General features: G+C 47.8%; 9 protein-coding genes across 9 annotated transcripts; 6 read left to right on the top strand and 3 right to left on the bottom strand.

Annotated features, from left to right (window-relative positions):
- Positions 1-3,332: 3,332 nt before the first annotated feature.
- H6S33_010990 (uncharacterized protein) lies at positions 3,333-5,344 on the top strand (the record flags this gene model as incomplete). Its single annotated transcript, XM_044842370.1, has 2 exons — positions 3,333-3,587; positions 3,776-5,344. The coding sequence occupies 2 exons, from the start codon at positions 3,333-3,335 to the stop codon at positions 5,342-5,344; spliced, it is 1,824 nt and encodes a 607-aa protein (XP_044696920.1).
- A 2,104-nt stretch (positions 5,345-7,448) lies between these two features.
- On the top strand, positions 7,449-8,135 carry H6S33_010989 (uncharacterized protein; the record flags this gene model as incomplete). The annotated part of the gene is made up of 1 exon (XM_044842369.1): positions 7,449-8,135. The coding sequence occupies one exon, from the start codon at positions 7,449-7,451 to the stop codon at positions 8,133-8,135; it is 687 nt and encodes a 228-aa protein (XP_044696919.1).
- A 1,416-nt stretch (positions 8,136-9,551) lies between these two features.
- H6S33_010988 (uncharacterized protein) lies at positions 9,552-10,046 on the top strand (the record flags this gene model as incomplete). The annotated part of the gene is made up of 1 exon (XM_044842368.1): positions 9,552-10,046. The coding sequence occupies one exon, from the start codon at positions 9,552-9,554 to the stop codon at positions 10,044-10,046; it is 495 nt and encodes a 164-aa protein (XP_044696918.1).
- A 744-nt stretch (positions 10,047-10,790) lies between these two features.
- H6S33_010987 (uncharacterized protein) lies at positions 10,791-12,221 on the top strand (the record flags this gene model as incomplete). Its single annotated transcript, XM_044842366.1, has 1 exon — positions 10,791-12,221. The coding sequence occupies one exon, from the start codon at positions 10,791-10,793 to the stop codon at positions 12,219-12,221; it is 1,431 nt and encodes a 476-aa protein (XP_044696917.1).
- A 1,745-nt stretch (positions 12,222-13,966) lies between these two features.
- H6S33_010986 (uncharacterized protein) lies at positions 13,967-14,707 on the top strand (the record flags this gene model as incomplete). The annotated part of the gene is made up of 1 exon (XM_044842365.1): positions 13,967-14,707. One exon carries the CDS (start codon positions 13,967-13,969, stop codon positions 14,705-14,707), a length of 741 nt encoding a protein of 246 aa, XP_044696916.1.
- A 1,048-nt stretch (positions 14,708-15,755) lies between these two features.
- Positions 15,756-16,211, bottom strand: H6S33_010985 (uncharacterized protein; the record flags this gene model as incomplete). The annotated part of the gene is made up of 1 exon (XM_044842364.1): positions 15,756-16,211. One exon carries the CDS (start codon positions 16,209-16,211, stop codon positions 15,756-15,758), a length of 456 nt encoding a protein of 151 aa, XP_044696915.1.
- A 1,675-nt stretch (positions 16,212-17,886) lies between these two features.
- H6S33_010984 (uncharacterized protein) lies at positions 17,887-18,895 on the top strand (the record flags this gene model as incomplete). The annotated part of the gene is made up of 6 exons (XM_044842363.1): positions 17,887-17,896; positions 17,955-18,097; positions 18,492-18,543; positions 18,603-18,613; positions 18,674-18,770; positions 18,870-18,895. The coding sequence occupies 6 exons, from the start codon at positions 17,887-17,889 to the stop codon at positions 18,893-18,895; spliced, it is 339 nt and encodes a 112-aa protein (XP_044696914.1).
- A 1,128-nt stretch (positions 18,896-20,023) lies between these two features.
- H6S33_010983 (uncharacterized protein) lies at positions 20,024-21,174 on the bottom strand (the record flags this gene model as incomplete). Its single annotated transcript, XM_044842362.1, has 5 exons — positions 20,024-20,062; positions 20,127-20,294; positions 20,370-20,400; positions 20,457-20,545; positions 20,800-21,174. The coding sequence occupies 5 exons, from the start codon at positions 21,172-21,174 to the stop codon at positions 20,024-20,026; spliced, it is 702 nt and encodes a 233-aa protein (XP_044696913.1).
- Positions 21,175-21,812: 638 nt separating this feature from the next.
- Positions 21,813-22,586, bottom strand: H6S33_010982 (uncharacterized protein; the record flags this gene model as incomplete). Its single annotated transcript, XM_044842361.1, has 2 exons — positions 21,813-21,871; positions 22,046-22,586. The coding sequence occupies 2 exons, from the start codon at positions 22,584-22,586 to the stop codon at positions 21,813-21,815; spliced, it is 600 nt and encodes a 199-aa protein (XP_044696912.1).
- Between the last annotated feature and the right edge of the window lie 1,365 nt (positions 22,587-23,951).

The following is a 23,951-nucleotide window of genomic DNA, read 5'->3' as shown; positions in this document are numbered from 1 at the left end:
CAAAATGCAATAAAGACACGATTACATCCTCTAATTCGCGGTCAGGCTAACTAGACATGGAACATGTGATATGGTAAGCCATGAGGATATATAACGCGTCACAGTAGAGTCTCTGGAGCTCGTGAAGACATGTGCATTCTCTTTATAGCTTATATCACCACCGAGAGACTGTCTGTAATTCGGCCTGCTGGAGGTCAAGACGTCACAATATACCGTCTATAGAAGTTATAAAAGTTAAATAGCATAGATTTTTGCATTGAAAGGTCTTTCTTCCAGTGATATAGAAAAAGAGATGGCCAAACTGAATAGAAGAGTGAACTTTCGGGTCATGGGATATCACTCGGTATTTCAAGTTTGAGAGGGGGAAACGCAAAGGCAGCAACAGACAGTCTTTCAAATTCAACTTGGTATGAACACCAGTGATTACTAGTAGAAGTAGCCCATCGGTAAAGCCAGCACAAAACCTCGCCTATATGACCCCCCTGTGCTGCCACCCCCGAGAATTTAACAAGAACACACAAAATGTGATATTCTGACCACAGACGAAATCGGAAGGAAACCAGCGAAGACCATTTTCATCTGTACCTATATATCTAACATTCTCTATCACATCATTCATCCCAAAAGCCCCCCCTCTATTCCCGAAACAACGAGAATCACAGCGCCACCCGGTATTGTCCGGCTTGTGCGTGCCCACCTGCAATCAAATCCAGAGTAATCTCGAACGAAGAAAGCCGATTCTATTATCATAGTAACTTTTAAAACTAGTATCAGTAGATGAGAAGAGCTCAAATTGAATTGGGTGTTCATGTGGACCTATACTATTCCCATCTCGTAACTCCAAATCTCGTCAGAAAAGCCCTCTGCCTTCAAAGCAAAGGTGGCACATAGTATGTGCTCGTACCAGAGACCTCTCTAGCGAGAAATGGGAATTGCAACTCAAACGTGAGTAGTAAATAAATTTTAGAGTCCTCTGGTGGTGTCGTTCAGTTGGAAGCTCCGTTCTGATAATACTCCGTTCTCAAAAAATAAATGGATACTTTCAAAAATGGATTAATAAGATTAAGTTATGATACATAACGCCCATTCAAATGGCACACTGACGTGATCAGACCACAGACCCGAAACACTCCGCTTGGAAAAAGAACATAAGTCAGATCCACTCCCTCTCGGAGCTCCGTCCTCGGGAGTAAGATGGAGTTTCCCGATCGATTAACTGGTACACCAAACTCCATGAACTTCGGGAGAACGGAGCTCCAAATTAAACGGCGTTTTGGGTGTGATGTGACGCCGTTTGAGACGTTTCCTCTTACTGGTGGGGTTATATGTGGCAAGTGAGTGCGAGCTTTGTATAGCATAATTGCCAGGCAAGGAGCCTAGAGCTACTGGTGATACAGCTGAACTCGAATCCGAGTATAGTAGTACAACTCGTATAATTCCGGTGACATCCAACCCCGTCGTTCAGGCATCACAATTAACCAGAGAGGCCACTTGCAAAGACCGCTGTAAAAATAGCCTTGACAGCTTCTCCCTTCTTCAAATACGTCCTCCTGACTTGCACTTTTAGCACCGTGGAGAGTACACTCCACAAAGAGAAATCGCATCATGTCCTTATACACGATCATACGAGGCTCCAATGGGGACTCCCGACAATGTCGACAGTCACCACGCATTGTACGGCGCTGTGACGGTAGTCCTGCCTGTTATTCCGTCGACGAGATCCCCCGATAGTTATGAAACGTGTGAAAGAGTCCACCTTCAGAGCACACAATGTGTACAGGCCGTCCTTAAAATCTCCACCGGAGTCAGCAGTCCAGCAGCGGTATTGGAAAGCGGATGGGGTGGTCTGGTGACTAATCGTATGATTGTCAGTGTGCGGAGAGGAATGAGGAAAAGAAAAGGCTTCAGGAGGAAGGAACCGGGAATGAATATGGGTAGAAATAATTGATTCTTGGTGTTAATAGCACCTCAGATCGCACAGCTAACATGTGGTGCACTCGCCAGTTCGCGGCATACACAGCTATATATGGGTGGGGAAACCTTGAGCCAGAGGGTGCGACATTTGAGACCTAATTAAGGTACTTGCCTAATCGAGTAATCACTTAGCATGAAAATGAAATCGATCCTAAAGTACCAAGACAGAGATGTTCTGCCAAGAGATTGACCACGGGCTAGTGTTGTATTCCCAATTGGGTAATCACTGACCTGGAAGGCGATATTCAGTTAGATCTCACTAAAAACCTAACTTTTCGAAATTCAATAGCTCAATAACCACAACAGATAAAATTAAGAAGGCTCTGTTACAGTGTTATTCACCTCTCCCTCTATAACTCTACAAACCTCTTTTAATTTTAGTGTGTTGTGGTGGTTCCCCATTAAGCCTCAAAGTTCGGCAACTTTGATACCCTGGCCTAAGACAGCTGGCGACGCGTAAAGTGAAAAAGAAAAGAAAAAGGAAAAAAAGACGCGCTGCAACCCCCACGCGTGCAGCACGCGAGATCCATGCAGCTGCAAGATCCGTGCAGCTACAAGATACGCGACCAGTGCAGCACGCGTAAAGTGCTGAGGCAGGGATGATCCAGATTGTTACACAGATCGCGCTATAATCTGGAAATGATATAACTGTCCAAAATTATCTAGAATCATGAAAGGCGACTCTGTAGTTAAATCATGAAAATTCGTTGAAAATCAGTTCGGCGACAGAAATGGTGGTGTTCGATGTGTTCATGGGTGAAAATGGATGCAGAGAGGTTTGCCCAAGAACAGGATGCTGCATCTTGGATTGTTAATGGAAGCACTGTTGATTGCGTGATGTAGGCGGGAGGAATTCTGCGAACGCCTGGTATGAATTCTCGTTTATTCGTCTAGAGCTCCTAGAGATTCAAACTCGCACGCTAAATGAATAAGGGGAAACAATTGTAAGTGCAATCTCTTTTTGCGCGGCCTGATGTCGTCATAATGATTGCATTTCATCCCCTCAGGCAGAACGAGACATACCACTTCAGATGGGTGGCCTAACCCCTCCACGTTTCATTAGCAAAGAGGGAAATTGATCCCCCAATTGCAGTCGCGTCCTCCCAAAGGCAGCAGGGCTAGGGTTCTATGACCTGAAAAACGTAAGAAAGACTGAATTACTGTCTGTTGCAAGTCACTTACCTGAACATTTGTCTCCGCACTGCAACAGATCACTCCCACCCACGTTGCTGCAAAAAATCATATAAATAGCCAGTATCTCCCACCTCCCCCATCTTTCATCTCAAAACAAAATATCACTCTTTCTCCCTCATCACAACCCCAATTAGCAATCTCACAACCACCTCTTCTCTGTCGAGATGGCTCCGCCCCGCCGCAATGGCTATGCAGCCAATTACGATCTCAAATCCCGCAAGCCAGTCATCCTTCAACACAATGTCACTGCTGTTACCATGCTCCCTTCTAAGAGTGCAAGAGTAGACCTTCCTAGACAGATCCCAAGAGACCCACGCTATAGTGAGTCGGATGAGGACCTTGACTACAAGGGGTATGATCCCAATGCGAAGGTCACCAAGAAGCGTTACTTGCAGGACTTCAATGCTCCTGCCCCTTCTGTGAGTAATTATTATCCCCGTCCATGATGTAGCAAAACCTGAACATGTCTGGGTCAGCTATGATCATCACTTGTATTTGCATTTGTACTTTCTTTTCTTTTTTTTTTTTTTTTGGGAGGATTTTTTTTACCTCGACATTTCCCCAACTTTGGTAAAGACCGGAAACTAACACAACTTGTTACCATCAGGGATATGACCCACTGAACCAGACCAATGCCTTCTTTGGCAGCAGTAATGGCTCCCAGACCGTTGTTGCTGCCTTTGATGACGGTGACACCACTTCCTCAAACGCCGGAAACAACATGCCCGTTCCTACCGGTCCAGGTGCTCATCGGATCTCGAAAAGCAACCATCCTATCCCCAATCCCGGAATGCTTGCTGCCCAGGCAGCAGCCAAACATGCGATCAACAACCCATCCACCCACGAGAAAGAAAAAACCAGTGTCATCACTCCCCAGAGGCACAGGAATCTCAACACCTACAACGTAGCGAACGCCCGAGTCCCCGCCGGTGCTAGAGTCGCTCCTTATGGTGTTCGTAAAGGTCCTCTGGTAGTTCGTCCCACCCCAAGAGTGTCAAGAGGGTCAGCCACCAGTAGCAATGGAAGCATGAATGGTTATCCAGAACACGTAAAAGCGATTCTTCGTGATGGTATGAAGGAGTTCGAGAGGGAAAGAAGAGGCGGGTCTGAAGAAGTTGAAATCATGCCTCCCCACCTGTTGAATGCACCCGTAATCACTCCTGAACAATTTGCCCTTGGGTTGAAGGCCCTCGAAGACCCGGAGGAAGACTTCCCTAAAATGGAGGTTGAGATTCCTTCGTCCATGCCTACCTTGAACGCATACGACAATGGTCTGTCCAGTAATGGAGGTAACCGTAGTGTTCATTCGTCATATACGCCACCAGGGACACCCACACCGGTGAACAGAACCCCCTACCACCAACAGAGTGTGGCACGCAGTGAGTCAGTTGCATCCTCTGTAATTGGTGCTTACATTCCAGGTTACCAGGCTCCACCCTCCTCCGAAGTTAGTTCACCCCAATCAGTTCGTTCTGTGTCTGTTACATCCTCTGCCTATGGTAGCAACATCAATCACTACGCTCCACCCGCTTCTGAGGCGAGCTCAAGACACTCAGTTCTTTCTGAATCTCGAGTATCGTCTGTGTTTGATGCTAGGTTCCAGGATCATAGGTCTGAGGCTAGCTCAAGACATTCGGCCAACATCAATTCCTATAGGGAGCGCTCTAGATCACCTGCCAGAAGCCATCATTCCCATGCTTTCTCCGGTCGCACCCCTTCCAGGTCCCCTATCAGGAGCCATGCCTCCAACGCTTCGTCATTCCACTCCGCGTTCAGGTCCCCTGCCAGGAATCATGTTTCCCGCGCTGCCTCCATCCACTCTGCTTCCAGATCCCCTGTTAGAAGCCATGGATCCCGCGCCTCCTCAGTACACTCCGCAGCCGGTCGTCGTTCCCTCTCACCAGATGCACATTCTTTCCAGCCACGACACCGTTATCGTACACGATCCAATTCAAATGCAGCCCGCGCTGCAACCGTCGCCGCCGATGCTGCGGGGCTGGCTGGTCGTAGCTTGACTGGTAACGACCCCATTCTCGTAGGTGGGGAAGATCTGGAAGATAGTGACAGTGAGCTCTTCGATTTGAGTGACAGCGAGGTTGATGTCGAGGGTTATGAGGAGTCCCCTCAGGTGAACGAGCGGCTGTTTCGCCGCCGCGGGGGACTTGAGAGGATTTAATCATTGCTCAGCACCTTGAGAACACTTGCTGGCTATGGTGGCGAGTTAGGAGGAGTACACGAATGGTTTAAAGGTTTATCGTTGACATGAATTAAGTGAAGAATCTTCGAAGCAGAAAGTGGGAAACGAAAAGGGGGAATCGCTTGGAATTTGTTATGAAAGGATACGCAGGTTTTGCTGAAGAATCAATGGATAATATGTCTTGGGGAAGAATTTATTATTGCTGATTATTTCTGTAGTGGACAGTTTTGTATCCTAGTTTAAACACAGTTCAATACGTCTCCCACAAATTATTTTTCTTTAATTTTCATCAGAGTCAGATAGCCACTTATGTGGTGATCGTGGTACGTACCGTTAGCACTGCTGTTGGTGTCCGCTATGACACACCAGACGTGGACGACGCCCACTGTCCATCAGAAAGGTGGGGATAGAGGGGTATTTAAGGAAAACGACCAACAGCCAAACACCAACGCGGCTCGAGGCCGGTCAGTGATGACAGTTTACGCTATACCTGCCTTTTGGTCTTGGCTTGCTACTAACACAAGCTAAATTGTTCAAAAATCTCTTAAGGCTAGGTTTTATGCCGTGCTTTTCATACGGCATAGTTGGATAATTCTTACGGGCCACGGCTAACCATGCAGCCATCGACCAGTTGTGGGGGTTGTTACTCCCGGTTACACAAACCAGCGGGTGCTTGGTGGTTCCAGTGCCTGCAAGGTGGCATGCTACATGCTTTTGTCAACTGGCAGCCTCATGAGTACCCGAAGAAAAGCACAAACAACCGGATACAAGTAGATGCCGCCAAATGTCTGCTCGTACGAATACAAGAGGCAATTGTGCTCTACCTAGAACCATATATCTTGCTGGGCCAGATATTTACTGATATATCCTTTTAGTATCTCATTCGAAACATCTAATGGAGGACCTCCCTTAAGGGATTGAAGTCTTTCTACCGCTATTCGGGTTCTATTCGGTGTTCTAATGGATATAGGGCTTTATCACAGCTATCCTGTGTATCCTTATGACCGCCCCCCGAGGTGTGAGTTCTATCTGTTTTTTTGTCTTTTCCATCGTTTTCTATACGAATTCTATTGCTGGTTACAATGAATCAAACCACCGAAAATACGCCAACTGGAATGGCAACTGAAGAGATCAGAGAGATATCTGTCACTTACGGAAAACCTCTTGGTTTCTGGCTATTTCTATGCTGCCGACTGCCGGTGGGGTAGAGATATAACACATTCTATCTGTTTCGGAATGTCCTGAAATACCGCCTATCATCAGATGAAAATCATATATTCCGACTATTAACCATCTCAATGATACTAAAACGCTCATCAAATTGATGAATACGCATCTTTTGGCTACCTCCATTCAAGATCACTCATATTCTAGAAGATTTAATCCATGACCACAACCCCGAAGTATCGCTCACTATTTCAACATCTTTACAGTTGATATGGATTGAGATTACTCTCGAATTACTGTCATACAGGATAAGTGACTGTCATCTACGTATACTAAAGCTGTGGGGTTGTGGCGGGGAAATGCTTTAGTGACAACCAGTCCTCAATTATACCTTATCAAGTTCTAGGAATCTTACCGTCTCTTCTCATCCAATAATCTAGTCTTGCTACAGCTTTGGAACATGCCTTCACTACACTATCTCATTCCCGAAAAACGCTGTGAAGGGGCATGGGCTTTACGTTCACCACACCATTGAGGCACTTGCTATTGTACAGGCTTCGGAAGTCTCATATCTCGAAAGATACCCAGCACCGTAATCCAAAGCGTTAAACTGCTCCAACGTTTCGTTCCGTGTACGTCTTCCCTACCATCAAACCTATATCCCATGTCAACACACTAAGCACGTTACCCACATAGATAAGGTATGGGGCATATTGGTATTCTAAGGAACTCTGGCTAGATCTCATGTTGTACATGAGCCATGGATGGCGCGCCATTCCAATTCAATTCGTTTCTTGCGACGCGGGAGCTGATAAGCAATGTTAGGGTGGAACCCAAAAACATTCTGTCTCATTTTCGTCGCTCCAAAAACTCAGTAACTACATTCTATAGACGCCATTGAAAAACGTTTACCGTCATGAACTCTTCACCCCAAACCTCCCCACCTAAACGCACAGGCAAGCCCCTCCCCCACCTCACCTCAGCCCTCGACCACCTCGAGTCCCGCAGCCTCCACATCTCCACCCTCCTGCACACCAGCGCCCCCTCCCGCTCCATAATCCCCGACAACGACTACAGCCTCCTGAAGCTCACCAGCTCCCTCACACGCAGCGTCTGCACCACCCTCGACATCTTCACCAGCGCCCACGTCCGCTGCTGGTCCGACGCCACCTTTCGCCAGTGCGCACTACGCTGTCTCCGCCTGCACCGCAACGTGCGAGACAGACAGTGGGAGATTGGTGAGATGTTCCACGAGTTCAGGGACTGGAGACGCAGTGATGATGAGTTTGTGTATGAGAGGTGGCTCGATGAGGTTGTTGGTGTGGAGTTGAGGGCGGGGATGGAGGCGCGGATGGTGGAGATTATGTTAGTGGCGTTTCTGGGGGAGATGGCGGATGGGGACCGGAGGTGGCTGGAGAGGGGCTTTGGGGGGGTGGATGATGTGGTGACGGAGGATTGTTTGGGTGTGCAGGTTTCTGCAGCGCAGAGGTCGTATCCTGCCGAGGACGGTGAAGATGTGAGTGTGAAGCCGCTGGATGTTCTAAGAGCTGTGCGGCGTACGTCCGCCCTCCCACCGCGGTCATGGTTCTGCTCCAGGTTCTGAGAGAATAATAGGCGGAAATAATATAATGCGGATATGCTAATAGTTTATAATTATCCACTTGAATAAATTTATAACATTCTTGATAACCCTTCAAACATCATAAATATTTTCTCACCGAGAGAGTAGACATCTAAGGGAGAGGTAAACTCTTCGCTAAAGCAATAAACTCTTATAAAAATTGTCCACAATACTCTGAATGTGAATGGTGCTGTTGCAGAGGGGAGGTACTCATTCCGAGTGATCCACGGTGATTGTGAAATCTGGCCGGCTAATTCCGCTATGGTTTCCGTAGTAGGTCAACCGTGAAGTAAAATGGAAAAATTATACTAACTACCGTGTTATAATTGTGTTGAAACCGGTTTATATAAGTCCACTAATGTACCCCTCGATCCAGTGGCTGGGGTCGAGGACCTTGTACAGTTCAATAATCACAGTGTCAGGGAAAAAAAAGATAAAAACCGTCAATTCCGAAACTGATTTCGGGAACTTTACTAGGTTCATTAGAGCGTAAGTGGATGTCAGAAACCAGCAGTGGGGGGTGTTCTTTTCACTCGCTCACAAACCACCGTTTCTGGAAATGATATTTTACGCCAAGGCTCAGCGAACAAGACGTTTCGAAAAAAACTGACTGCTCAACTACTTAGTGATATTATCAATCGGCCGCAGAGATCTCTATTAACCATAACCCTTTGATACTATATGGTTAGCCAGTTCCCGTCGAGGTGGTAAAAGCTGTAGAAGGTACGAGGTGGGTAGGGCTAGGGTTTCCTGTGTGCGTTGTCTGGTGTCGTTCCATTTTGTTAGGCTCATTACCAATTTACCATAAAGACTGAACAGATAAACACAAGTAAATCGTTTATCAGACGCCTAGGACCCCGGATAGGTGAAACGTAGTTCTAACTCAGGTGTGACACTGGGGTCCAGTCCTACCTCATGACACACTGGGTCAATGTGTGTTCGACGAACTCAAATGACCAGGTCAGGAAGGACAAGGTCTTTCGAGTCACCAGCTAGTACGCTGGCCCCACAACCTATCAGAGTCCAGTAGCACAATTAGTAGAATAGGAGAATATCTCATGATCAAATGACAGAGAAATATTCCAGGTATTGAATGGAGCATATCACGAGCACCATGATGGGAGTGTCCATTCCTGGTCCAATTGAATTCTGAGGAAACTTGATAGTTCCTTAAATAGCTTGTATACCCCGAATAGGCTGTGAAAGGTTCCACACAACTATCTGGTCGCAGCTGTACGAACTAGAAATATCTGAGGAGTCCCCACCTTGACTTCTCCTTCAAAGTAATCAGTTCTATCGAAGCCAGTAGTCAGTAATCTTCATGTTAGTTCCACAAGACTCCACTCACGAGATACTTTCCTCGCTCCCATACTAACCTGCCCACAGTCAAACCTCACAATGTCCGGATCCGGGTCCTTCCGCCGCCTCCTCAGTCGCTCGCCCCGCAGCCCCGCCACCAACACCCCACTCCCCGACCCCACCGAAGCCGACCTGGAGCGCCTCGCAGCGCGCAACGAGGCCCTCGCTGCTCATCAAGCTGCTGTCATTGTCATCACCCATATGCAGCAGCAATACGAGATGGTCGAAGAGTCGTACCACACGCGGCTCCGCGTCCATGAAGACAGCGACCCGCCGTCCGACACGCCCATCGACGACCCGTGCACGATCTGTGACCGCAGAACTGCGTGTGTGCAGTTTGTGCAGTGCAGTCATCGGGTGTGCAAGACATGCACGAAGAGGGAGTATTGGGCGGGCATGCAGAGGCTGAGGTGTCCGTTTTGTCGGGTCAATGTGTTGCACTTGAGGGATGTGAGGAACAACGCGGTAGAGGGGCTGCAGGCATGGATGTTTCATTATAGTCCTGTTTATAGAGCCAGAGGGGGACGTCCGTAGGTTCTTAGAGAGATTGTTTCTTTGTGTCTGTTTTTTTGCTTCTATGGCTGCGGCTGGTTATGTTGTAGGAAGGGATTCGGTGATAATGTACTTCCTGATTAGTTTATTTTTTAATATCAATTATGTTAGTTACTTTTAATCTAAATCCTTAAGAGGGGTCAGAACGGTCCGCGAGTAGTCGATACTACTAATTAAACAAAAGCAGCTCCTAGAGGTCTAGCCGCAACGGGGGTACGGATGTTAAGCAATGCGTATAGCATCCTGGCCGCATCTAGGTTGTTAGTATAGGCAACTCATTTGTTTTCGATAAAGTGATATTTCAGACCTCTAGACTCTGTGGGCAATTTTTTCAGCGTCGAATTTAATACCGATATGTCCCGTGTTTTTAAAATATAACGGCGTAAGCCCGGGGGTTTTTCTGTGAGATTTCCCGGCGTTAGCAGTCCTTTTACCTATTCCTATTCTTCGTGTCGTCTTTGCAAGCCCAGAGTCCATAGACAGCCCCAACTGAGTATCCGTCGGTGCGAAACACTTTTCCACGACCACAAATGCCCTGTTAGTGACAAATATTCCTACCAAACTGAGACCCAAAACAGGTGCGCTTTCCCCCAATTCCCGCCCGTTAAATCGTGCCGCTCTCCCGTCTCTTCTCTCCCACCCACCAACACCCCATTTCCTCTAATCACAACCCCGGTCGAAAAATCACCGCCCGCTGAAGGTTACACGACCAACACCGCACGGAGAATGGCCCCTGTTCGCACCAGAAAGAAAGGAAGAGGAACCCTCTATTCTTCCCCCTACAAGCGCCACATGGGCACATTTCTCCGCCAGCCCCCGGTTCCTCCTTCCCTCGCACCTTCGATCCCCGCTCTGCCTCCCATTGCGATAATTCCCTCCGCCGGGAAGGTCGGAATCCCTCTCCAGCAGTTCTTAGCATCCGCCGCTCTCTCCTCTGCGGTGAAAATTATCAACCCGCCCACAGAGAAAGCCGCGACCCCGCCGCAAGAACCTCTCGCAGGTGCTGCCACGACCGCACTCAGAGACCTTCCCGCCGAAACAATCCTTACCATTGAGAAACTTACAATCTCGCTCGAGGAGTTTCCACCCTCTGCCGCGACGACGACGACCGCTACCAAAGACCTGCCCGCCGCCAACACATCAGTAACAACCTGCATTGGTGTCCGTGCGGTTCGCAAGCCCGTTGCCGCTCAATTCACATTCAATGACACACCCTCTCTTTTCGCCCGTGGCACTGGTCGAGCGAGAAAGAATGTTGGTAGGCCGATCCCGTTTAAGCTCTTCCAGCGTCCGCCGGACAATGGCGGTATGCGGTTGCGCGAGGATCCGGTGAAGGGGACGGTGTTTAATGGCGGCATGTTTGCGCAGTTCTTGAAGGAGAGTAGTGAAAGAGAGAGTGACGCAAAGGAGAATGATGAAAGGGGCAGTCCGATGAAGCTGGATTCGCCGGTGAAGGTGGATGTGCCAGTGCAGGTGCCTATGCCGGGGCTTGGAAGTGATAAAACGCCGGATGTCGGTTCTGGACCGCCGCACGTCAAGCCTAAATTACCACCACTGTTCCAAAGAATTATCCCTACTCTCACCGGAACTCAGAGCGGGCCCATGATGAGCAACGTTAATAGAAAGGTCTCTCAGGATGAAGACGAAGATGCCAAAGAAGAGGAAGAAACAGACGCCAACAAACAGCCACACATTGACGCCCACACTCACGTCGGTCAGGTGCCCTGGGTCGACGACCCCACCTACCTCACCACCGCCACGCGCGGCGCTGTCCCCGTCGGCAACCACTTGCCCTCCCTCCTGGCGGCGATCGAACGCGGGAAGACGATCCTTGCACTTGAGACACCTTTACCAGTTCCCCCAAGCGCTGGTTGTACTCCTACTCCAAACCGCCGCCAGAGTCTGGCTTACGACGCTGTTGTCGAGTTTCTCACGCCGAAGGCTGAGATTAAAGATGCCACGCCAATGATGGAGAAGAAGGATGAGTTTGCGGCGTCGCCGGCGTTCAATTTGACGCAGCGGGGTGTGAGGGAGAGGAGGCTGGGGCCAATCGAGGGGGCTGTACAGGGGTGGGGTGGGAGGAGCAGGGTTAGGGTCGTGGCAACGGCGGAGGGGGTGAATATCGAAAGGTATGGCCTTATGATGAGGAGGTTGTAAATGATTAGATGTGCTGAGCTGCTGGTGCGGAATCCGGTGAGGCACGGAGATATCATAGGTTAATTCATAGAAATATAACCCGTTTTCTCCTTAACGCTGGTTGCTTCGTGGTATCTGTACTGGTCGTACTGGTAATGATCGCTATGATCGTTGCTCGATGTTGCTTCGAGTGAACTCTTTTTATGAATAACAATGCCATCCCATCCCAGTATCTCTCCTCGTCCAATACGCGCAGTTCATATTGAGTAAAATCTCGCGACTTAGGTGTATAGAAAGTATTGCCAGAGTAATTTGAGCGAAACCCGGCTTGCGACTTCTTAAAGTCTGACACATCATTCTGTTTGACCTCGGAAAGAACACGATTCCAGTCGTCATGGGACATGTCCCGTCGAATGTGTTGCACTACTGTAAAAACACCCGTACGTGAAGCTGGTACCAAATTACTAAGGAACAATTATTACCTTAAATCCGATAGAACTCGATGTGGTACAAATCACTTTTCTAACTGCTTAGTAGTACCACGGAACCACGAGATTAATCCAGCTAATCATATTCCATCCTTTCATATCAGCGGATGATGATGATGATCAGAAGTAAGCACCTCCGGTTACTATTTAGGATGGCTATCAGCACATGGGGAATCTTAGGGTTGATAGATCACGCGTTTCTGAGTTTCTATTACTTACCGGTACCAGAAAGAGGTGTTTACTCAAAATATATCAAATCACGTATCAAAACAGGTTGACTGCCATGGCTAGCTGCGCGTATGGCCGGTAGCGGAACCCAGATTTTAAGACCTACCTTAAAATGGGATGCTCGAGTGATGAGGAAAGGATGGAAGTAAGAGATAATCGATACGGCGAGTGAGAGAAGAAGCATGCTCCGGTAAAAGCTGTTTAGCTTGTGAGGTTTGCACGGGCGACGGAGACAGCTTGGCAAACCTAGCCAAAACCAGTTAGGCAATTACGGAAACGCAAGTATATTGATCCCCTGTCCTCAGGGGTCAAGGACACAGCTCGGCCTGTAAGCGTGGCCAGACTTCTTCGATTACCTTATTGCGTGATAGCTTTATGATTTGCTAACTACATGTATCTTTCATCATCAAAAAGCTGGTTTCGCCATAAGCCTAAAACTGGTTTCGGTTTTTTCTTCATAGTCACAAACGATGATTCGGCTGTTCTAAGGTCTGGTACTCGATCTCCTACACCTTTGAAACTCATACTTACCCATACGCGTCCATTCAAGCTCCATGTTCAGCAGCCCCAGCACACCCCCAGGAATTCACGTCTCAACCCACGAGATCAACATACTATTCAGAACCGTTGTCACTAGCACAGTCCGTTGACATCCAGTGAACCTATTAGCTCACAGTATCTGGACCCAGGACGTACCCCACCACACGCTCTCTCACGACATCCACCTACCTCTACTGATAGCGTCGTAGGACTAAACCTTAATGTTCCATATCAACACGTGGACTCATAGAAATGACAGGGATTGGTCACCAGGTGCTTCATCAATGGCTGTGCTCGTGCGATATTGTAGGGTAGAGGCCGGGGGTTTATATACGGCCTCCTTCCCGGAGTTTTGGAGAATTACCTTCTCTTCACCTTGCCACTTCTGCCTACATCTTTCGTTGGAATAGCATCCTCATCTTACCGCTCACTAGAGTTGTTGACCAGAATCTACCTCGTTAATTCTACCCGCACCCACTTTCGATTCCTCCAGACAACCGAACAGTTACTATGGCTTCTAAAACAGAGCTTGTTGAGCTCAGACGCAGGATGAATCGATCTATGTCGAGGGTTCTGAATCTCCTCAGATCAAAAGACATCCCAAACGCGACTATGCCAACGCAGAGCTTCGAGCCGCGGATCGGAGCACCGGTGAAGGACCCACTCGCCATCGGGAACAAAGACCCAGTACCAGGGCCAAAGAAACCTCCCCCGCCACCACCTAACACCCCAACCGGGGACTCAAACAAGGCCGCGTTAGAGCCGTTCGATGAGGCAGAGGCCGTCCTCTCGAGAAAACTACAAGAGGTAAGTGACATGGAGGTCCTCGGGCGCTCAGGGGCGTCTTCTCCGACTTTACCTACATTTCTGGACTCGCCTTCGGATAGTCTGCGCGGTAGTCCACCCCCGACTCCTCCTCCAAGCCCACCCCCATCACCACCGCGGAATCGCTGGGAGGTGGAGGCACTTGCCGAGGCTCTCCCGCAGTTGGAAGAAATCTTGTCGGGCCCGGACCTTGAGGAAATCGAGAGCGTCCGGGTGGTTGTCACGAGGCCGTTGGCAGGATGGCTGTTAGTTCCGAGGCCTCCGCCCACTCCGTACCAGCCTTGTGGCTATGATGGAGAAATTATGGTTAGTTATGGCGTTTTCGTCATCAGATGGGGATATGTGGATTTGTGGTTCTTGGGTGAGAGTGCGGGGGAGCCGGTAGAGAAGGAGTATCGGTTTGGGAGGGCTAGGCGCGATTTCTAGGTCTTCTTGCTGCTGGGTAGGCTTGTTTTCCTTTTTGTTTCTTTGGGCTCTGGATCTCCGCAGGTCCTTTTTTCTTTTTTTCTTTCTAGGTGTGGATTCTTCGGGGGTTTCGGTGTTTTTGTTTAGGTTTTCATTCTTCTTTCTCGGAGGCTTCCCTGTTGACGATTTCCTTTTTCATATTTCTGTTGATGGTTTGTTATTTGTTTCTTTTTCGGGGATGGGTATTTTTGTTCTCGTTCTTTTTCTTTTACCATGGTCTAGGGGGAGATCATTCTCCGTTTCTCAATTCCTGTTTTAGTATTTTATTTTGATACATGTCTATGCCGGGTTGAGGTTTCTGTTCTCTCTGGGTTTATACGGTTCCTCTTTTTCGGTTCATTACTCTGCGTGGTGTTAACCACCTTCTATACTTAGTTTATTTTAGTTCAATTCATTCATAACCATAACGATCCCGTGAATGAAGTTCTACAACGCTGTGACCTTGTTTGCAAATCCTCTGCTTAGTTTACATATCCCATACTATCTCACGGTAAGGTCCACAAAGCTTCTTGTATTGTGAGCGAAATGATTCAATTAACGATTCTCTCAAACTGGGGGATGAGAGCTTTTGAGCTCTCGAACTAAACCAATCCACCGCCTATTGTTCTTGGTTCTAATCACATCTTCTCCAAGCACCCAGCACCTCTTCTGTGCCTAACTGCGACCTTTGACCAAGTATTCACGCTTTCACTAGGTCTAAATGGATATCTTGAAATGCTGAAGATCAAGAGGAATTCAACAACGTCACATATCATAAGTAATTGGGGTTATTATCACTATTAGGATGGTGATCTCCGTGATCGGTCAAAAACGTCCATGTAACTTCGAGGTAATATTCTGATGTTTTTATTCTTTAAAATTCGGAAACCTAGTAATGTTGCAGGTGTACGAGAATATAAAATAAAAAGATAAACGAAAGCAAAACAAGAACTCCTCTAACCCTTGCCAACGTCTCCTTCCTCCCAATCACCGTCACGCTATCTAGTAAATCTCATGATTTCCCACCCGCTCATTCCACCGCCCAAAGCGACCCCTGCATGCCGCTCCGCTCCACCCCCCGCCCCATCTCCACCTCCCTCTCCCGATATATCATAAACAGCTTCTGCTTCCTCACCTGTTCCTCCGCCCTCTCCAGATAATGACCAGGCTTAATCCACATCGACAGCGAATCGGTCGCGATCTGGAGCGCAAGACAACGTAAACTGCTGTCAGGATAGACGTCCCTCAAGATCCGAAAAGCTCGGCCAACGACCTGTTTGTCGTTGCTGCCGACGTGCTTGCTGGCAATCGCGATCCACTTGTGGTGGTATTGCACGCGTTCGTGCAGTGTGTCGTTGTGGTGTAGGGTGTTGGTTTCGGTGATGAATGCGCCGGCGAGGAGCTCGTACCAGTCGTCGTGCACTTGGGCGCAGATTGCGGAGTGGTGTTCGACCTTCCTGTACGGAATCGGAGCGGATTCGTTCATTGCTTTTGATCGAGATGGGTATTGGTGGTGGGATTTTAGCGGTTCAAAGGGTCCTGGGTTGGTGGTTGTCACTGGTTGAGGAGGCTTTCTTCGCAGCTTGCGGGGTTGAGGTATGTGGGCTTTCTGGCTTGGGGTCTCGTTGTTTTAAAGATGACTGCAGCATGGAGATGGATCCTGTACAAGTGCGAGATGGATTCCCGGGGGAGGATAGAATGAGTTCTGAGTGTCGGATTTGGGGAGTTCAGAAGAACGACATGTTGGAGTTTGGTGCGTATAAGGCATATGTGAGACACGTCATTGAACAGGAGTGTGGAGAGAAATCTTGTCGAGGTCGTTCTACCAGGGCACGCCAGTACGTACGTGATTAACCTACAGAACTTGGAAAAGGTCCAACAAGGATTCCGGTTAAACGTAATTAATACTTAGGGCTGTTTCATTCTAAGAAACAATAATCAACAATGCGATTCGTAATGGTTTCAATTCTTGTTACGAAGAGAGTCTGCATGAGACATGTTCTTTTGAGTCTTAATCTCTATTTCGAATTACTACAACGCCCACTATATCAAAGAAAATACCAAGGAAAGATAAGACAAAGGTTCCAGGCGGACACTTCTAATCATTGCCGGATGCCATTAGATGCTACAGGGCAGATGCTCCTTCGTCCTCTTAAACAAACTTTATCAATCATGTGCGCAAATTGCTAAGAGTTCTCCAGGCTCCGAGATAATTCTAATTCCCGCTCCCTATAGATCATTAGCAGTGTATGTCTCCTGACATCTACCTCAGCCTCCACCAATTGAAATTCCGCATTTATCGTATCATTAATCAATCGAGCGCAACGTATTCGTCTCTCCTGGGGCTCGTTCAGATTATGCCTGATCTCAACAGCCTTCCTAAACTCATCCTCTCCCAGAGCGATGTTCCCGGCTGTCTCATTTGCTAAGTAATAGGTGAATATGCGAATGTGCAACTCCGATAAATCTTTCAGATTGGAGAGATCCTTCTTTGTCTCCCAGTGCAGCATGTTGTGAAAAGTACGCTCTATCTCATCGATCACATCCGACAGTTTCTCGACTATTGGCTTTGAAGTTCGACGCATCATTGTTTTGAAAGAGGAGTTTACTATTCCGGTTTTTCGGGTGCTTGACCTCCCTTTTGATGATTTCAAAGCTTCGTTGGTGTAGTAATCCTTGTCTATGTTCATAAAAGATAATGATGATCTGCTTGCAATTGTGCATGAACTTGGGGAAAGATTTATGGTGAAAGAAAGGTATTTATTTTCAAATGACAGGCTACATATTGATAGAATTACTCATAACCCTCAGTCAAATAACGCAATTCTAGACCGAGCTAACTAGTAGTTTTCCAGACTCGCACGCAGTTCTAATTTCCGCTGTGTATAGATCATTAAGAGAAGATATTTTCTCAGACTCATGTCCGCTCTAAAGAAACTTTCTTCCATCTGCTTAGAAATATAGATCGACCTCGCAGCATCCCGGCGTCGAGCTGGAGTCTCCTTGGGATTATTTCTGATTGCAACAGCCTCTAGATTTCTAGCTTTGCTAAGGCCCGCCTTTTTGAAACACTCAATTTTGTCCTGATAATCCGTTATGAGAGATCTCAGTTTCCATAGTCGAAACAGGATCCAGAACTCTTGCATCTCCCAGCTCAGCATATGGTCAAAGGTACGTTGTACCTGATCAACTACATCGGACCACTTCTCGACCTGACGCATAGCTAAAGGAGATGGGTTTGGTTGTATAGTAACCTCGCTGGAAGAGTTCATATTCAGGGTTTGGGAGTGCTCGATTGACGTTTGTTTATGGTCCAGAATCGTTGCTGGTGCTGATACCGGTCGTTGGTTTGAGGAAAAGGAGATGAGGAGGGTAATTCTATGGTGATAATAAGAGAGTTCAGGCTGTATTTATTTCCAACTGCCGGGTTTGATATAGATAGTATTGACCATAATGCCCAATCAAATTGATCACATATATCTAATTACTAGTAGTTTTCCAGACTCCGACGCAGTTCTAATTTCCGTTGTGTATAGATCGTGAAGAGAAAGTATTTTCTTAAATTCACATCAGCTCTAAAGAAACATTCTTCAATCCATTTCGAACGATTAATCTTGTCCGCAGCAGCCCGGCGTCGAGCCGGAGTCTCCCTGGGGTTATTTCTGATTGCAATAGCCTCCAAACGCCCAGCTTTGCTAAGTCCTTTCTTTCTGAACCGCTCAATTTCTTCTTGATAATACTCTATGCGCAGGGCCAGTTGTTTTAGTCGCTGCAGATGCCAAAACTCTTCAGTCTTCCAGTTAAGCATATTGTCAAAGGTACGTTCTACTTGATCAATCATTTCGGACCATTTCTCGACCTTACGCATAGATAAAAGAGGTGTGTTTGGTTGGATAGCAACTTCGCGGGAAGAGTTCTTATTCAGTGTCTGGGAGTGCTCGATTGAAGATTGTTTATGTTCCAAAGGTTTTTGCTGGTGCTGACGCCGGTCGTTGTTTTGAGGAAAGAATGATGCAGAAGATATGTAATTTCTTGGTGATAATAAGTGAGTTCAAGTTGTATTTTATTTCCAAATTCCAGGTTTAATATGTATAGAATTGATGATGCTCAGTCAAGTTGATCACATGTATCTAACTACTCGTAGATTTTCAGAATTCGGGACACTTTTAATTTCCGCTCACTAGAAATCCTTGAGAGAATATGTTTCCTTAGGTGGGTTTCAGCTTCAAAAAAACATTCTTCGACCCATTTCGAATGGTAAATTGATCGTGCAGCAGCCCAGCGCCGATCAGGGCTCTTCTTCGGATTATTTCTAATCTCAATAGCTCTTAAATCTCCAAGCTTGCTGAGACATACCTCCTTAACCAACAACATTATAATCATAGTATGCTATGCAAAACGAACTTGTAACAGTTGCTCCTTAGTAATAGAGCTTTTTCCCTCTTGATCTCCAATGTATAAGTTTTGTGGTGGAAAGTCTGTTTAACTTCGTCAACCGTTTTGAACCGTCTTTCGACCGGGGGTCTTGCTGGAAAGCTAGTGGGTCGGTGTGGCTGTACCATAGCTCTTCCGGAAGAGGCCATCTTGAGTGCTTGAAGGTGCGGAGTTTGATCACCTTGATTGCTCGATTCCTGAGGTTTTGAAGTCACGCTGAATCAAAAAATGCAATTCACAGTGTCTTGCCATGCTTGGGATGAATGACGCCTTTTTGCAAAGAGATAATAAGGAACCATGAATCTAAAGCCCTTCCCGCTCTGGTGACAAGGAAAGGAAAACATTCAATGATAACACCTGAAATGATCAGATAACTGAGAATAGTAGAGCCCGTACTCCGATAGGTGAATTACTATTCTGACTTTAACGCATTCTCGATTTATGCTTGCCTCCATGGAGTGTGTCATGCATGTTGTATGGGACTACTCAAAAGAGAGGGTATGTATGCACAGTATTCAATTAATTGTACTGTCCCTATACAGTTCATTTCATTCCTCTAACTGGGAAACACTCTTTGTACTCTGCCTTTTCGGAACCGATCTCAAGGTGAACCAAAGGATTATTCAAGAACAGAGTCTTCAATCTTCTAATATTACTAGAAAAACGCGGTATACCTAAAAGCCGATAATTTAAAAGTAAGAATGTTGACCACCTCTAGATCTACCTGCTATTATTTATGCCGTCTTCCTGCTCTCCTCACTTCCCGGGCACTCACTTTACTCCTCTAATGATCCACAAAGTGTGTACACCCAACTTCATAACAATCCCGCCTTCTCTTCATTTGCCGATGCCTTTCTGCATAGATCATGAAGAGGATATGTTTCCTAAGCCGGATTTCGGCTCCTATCATATGAGTCTTAGCCAACTTCCATCGGTAAAAGTCAGTAGCGCTCCATTTGTCGCTCACGCTACGCCAATCGGTACCACCCGTAATCGTGCCTGGTTCCTCCTGCCAATACTCGTTGGCGATCTCAAACCATTCTCGGTATATCATATGGGCCAAGAGCAGGCCTCTGGAACGGGACTCGGCCCGCAACTCTTGCTCGTATTCCCAGTCCATCCAACCCCACGGATGCTGCGTAGAGTTCGTTAGTTTGATCTATCGCTTGATTTAGATTCTTAATTGAAAGGATGTGCTTGATGTACATACCAGCTCAGCGTCGCCGGCCATGTTGTTTGATCTGTATTTTAAGAACTGTCAGTGGTCTGATAGGGCAGCGGATTTTATGTTCCCGACTGGATATGTGATTCGTTCTGTGATATTCTGGGGTAAGAGTTCTTCTTGACCGCTGGGGGTTCAGTGTCTGAATCTTGTGGCATTTTATGCTAGGGGAGAGGGAGTATGGCCACAGAAACAGAGCCTTGGGTCAGGCCTTTAAAAGCCATAGAAAGCAAGAAAGACTGATGCATATTCATCTCAGATAGTAATACACGTCCACACACAGGTCCATGAGTTAACTCCGCTACATTCAATTATATCTGCAAAAATCAAAACAACGTATAGATTCTCCAAACTACCCACACTCCACACTGCTCCGAACACGTGCCCCCAAACCCCATCTCCAACCCTATGTACTCACACTCCCCACCCTATCAAGATTCACCCCACCCTCCTCCACATCACTATCTTGCATCTCCTGATCCACACCACTCTCACACCCCAGCTCCACCCCACCCTCCCCATTCTCATCCTGCTCAATCTCCCACAGCTGCTCCATCTCCAGCTCATGAATGTGCGAGCCCAGCCGGTGGATCTCCATGTTCAGATCCCTCATCTGTTTCTCTACATCCCAATCTGCGTCGGTGTAGTCGTCATACTCCTTCTGCGGCCTCACGAGGGCGGAGTGTTGCTCTTCAGCGGCCTTGAGCTGGAAAAGGAGGTGTTGCAGGTTGTGGCCGGAGGTGGGGGTGCTGTCGAGGTGGGAGGCGGTACCGGTGGTCGCTTGGGTGCACATTGTGTTTGTGGTAGTGGGCTATTGCAGCTGGATTAATTAGGTATTTTAAAGATCGTTATGCGTTTAGACTTTCTGCAAGTAACAACATTCTTATAGCTTAAATACTCCTCTGGTGAGCCAAGCAAATATAAAGGTCCGGGGGCCGGATGAATTCTGATAGGCTACCTGACTTCCCGTTGAGAAGATCGCGGATATGGATGAGCGAGGAATAGAATCAGATTCCAACATGAAAAGAGCGCGTGCGTATCCACGCATGGCACCCTGATCCGCAGGTGAGGCCAAAATCGCCATTGTAGTTGAGTAGTGTTAGATCAGCAGAATACAGCAACCTACCTATGAACGCTTAGACACGAGAAAAATTGAAGTTGTATAGGTCTCCCCCTTACTTGCATGCACCGAATATCGGAACATGGCGCGGGTTGATTAGGATAACCAATCTTCTTGGCACATGGTATATCACTCGATTTTGTTCGTGTCACAGTGTATCACTCGGTTTCTGCTTGCTTGATCAACTATCGCTCGATTTACGCTTGCTTCATAATAGATCACTCGTGGTTTGGAGATAGTCAAGATGGGTTTCTTTGAATTAGTATAGTTGTAGAGCTTTCGAAAAGACCAGATAGTGTCAACTAGTCTTGTCACGAGCCCATAGCTGAGTTGTCAAGTTCTTGTAATCCACTCTCCAGTGGTCTCAAACCTGTATTGGTATTAAACGGACGTGGTTCACTATATTCATACAAAGCCTCATTCTCTCCATCGAGCTACCGTGTAAACATCATCTCGTCTATCAAACATATTCCGACAACAACCCAACCCTGCACACCCCAAACCGCATCCCCCTCTCACCGCCGCTTTACATGGAAACACTTACATTGCTGGTGACAAGCCTCCCACACCTTCTCCAGCTCATACCACTCCTGAAACGACAGCTCATCCCAAATGAGCACATACATATGCGTCACCGCCTCCAGCGTGCCCCTCAGCGGCAAGAACCCATCCCTCATGCCATGCCAGAACGTCATAAACGGCTCCTCCACCTCCGCCCTTAGCTGCACTGGCCGTAGGTGTACAACCGTCTTCTCAGACCACTGGAAGAGATACACCAGCCTTGGGAGCAGCATCAGCAGCTCCGTGGCGCGCCGACGGAACGGAAGCAGTTTGTAGGCGGCGAGGGGCGCCTTGCGCAGCTCCTGGTAGCACTGGTGCAGCGTGCCTTGCAGGTAGCGGAGGTCGTCGAAGTAGCGGTGCGAGGCTTGGAAGAGTTCGAAGCGGCCGGAGAGGTGATTGAGGGAGATGTGGATGTGGTAGAAGAGGGCGTGGAGTTCGTCGACGAGGGTGCCGCGGAGGATTTCGTTGAGGGTTATGGGCTTCTCTCGCTGGAAGGCGAGCGGGTTGATTGTGGTTTCTACCATTGCGTGAGAGGGAGTGAGATTGAAATTGGATTTAACTTTGAGAGGATAGGGGTAGAAGGTTTCAGATGTTTCAGTCCTGAAAGGTGGATGACAGGCTCGCTTGTCTTTGTCCACGTAAATCGAAGCCTGGGAAACACTTGTCTATTCTATATCTTCTGGGCCCCCACGACGCTAACATCCACAGTTCCGTGAGGATTCTAGGAGATGAGCGCCCAATATAATGGTTGAAAAGAATAAAAAGCTCGAAGCCTTTCCCGGCCTTGCGTTGCCCTATTGATAGAAGAGATAATATAGAATTCACTGATGAGACAACCGTGAAAGACCAAGATGTTTGCGCCGCGGCTGTGGTATGAGGGTAAGGTAAGACATAGCTATTAGGAGGGCGATACATAGGTGTTCTAAGCGGGCTATCATTAGCTTAATTCTCACCACGTTCTTCTCTCTTTGTCATCATCACAACTGAGCCAGATACTTATTACTTCCGATGCTCACTAGTTGATTCGTTCGCCGAGAAGGATAGAGACTTGAATACCCCTATATGAAAACCGAGGATACGACGGCGAGGGTGGCGGGTTCTCTCCTCGGAACCGCTTTCTGTTGAGTTTATCTGTTTGTGCAGCGGAAAACGGCTTGTCTCGAGATCACAAAGGGGCTAGCAAACCATGTAGTCGCAACCCTAACCCTGTGGCGCCAAGAGAGAAGACAGATAACCTTCCCATCCCAAACACTCTCAACCCACAACTTCAACGAACTGCAGCCCCCCCCACAGACAACACGTTCCTCACCTGAAAAAGCACAAGCTCGCAAACCGCTCATCTCTACGCACGCCGCCAACATCCACCCCTTCCGTCATCCAATGGAAAAAAAAAAAAACCACAGTGGGAGACTAGCGTAAACGGCGAAAAAAGAATCATATTTGCACGATGTGATCCTTGGAGCCGCTCGAGTGAGTATCAGCCTCTATCTCCCCGCTGTATCGCAAACGGAGACATCTCTACGGCTGCATCGTCCCACGGTCGCCGTGTTCTCGTCCAACCCCCGACCAGAGAAAAGAACCCCAAACATACAACACCCAACACCACAACCAGCAACACAACAACCAACGACCAACCACAACAAAACCTTTCAACCTCCATCTCTCCCCTTCCACACTTCCCCACCGAACACAAAAGCACAAGGTAAGCCGACCCCACCCGCCCTCTCCCCCCCGATACCAACCCCTGGCTCTGCGGACGCTCCGCCTCCCCATCCAGACCTCATCGCTGCACGGCACGGGCGATCTTCTGGCACGTCCGATGCTTAGTAGGTAGGCGTATAGGCCCGGCTAATCGCAGGTGGTCGTCTCGCCCACCTGTTTGACATTGG

The sequence above is a fragment of the Morchella sextelata genome (genome assembly GCF_020137385.1).
Source record: "Morchella sextelata strain SCLS chromosome Unknown scls_5, whole genome shotgun sequence".
In the NCBI taxonomy this organism is placed as follows: domain Eukaryota; kingdom Fungi; phylum Ascomycota; class Pezizomycetes; order Pezizales; family Morchellaceae; genus Morchella; species Morchella sextelata.
The sequence above is the reverse complement of the archived record's forward strand: the minus strand, read 5'-3'. Positions and strand labels throughout refer to the sequence as shown.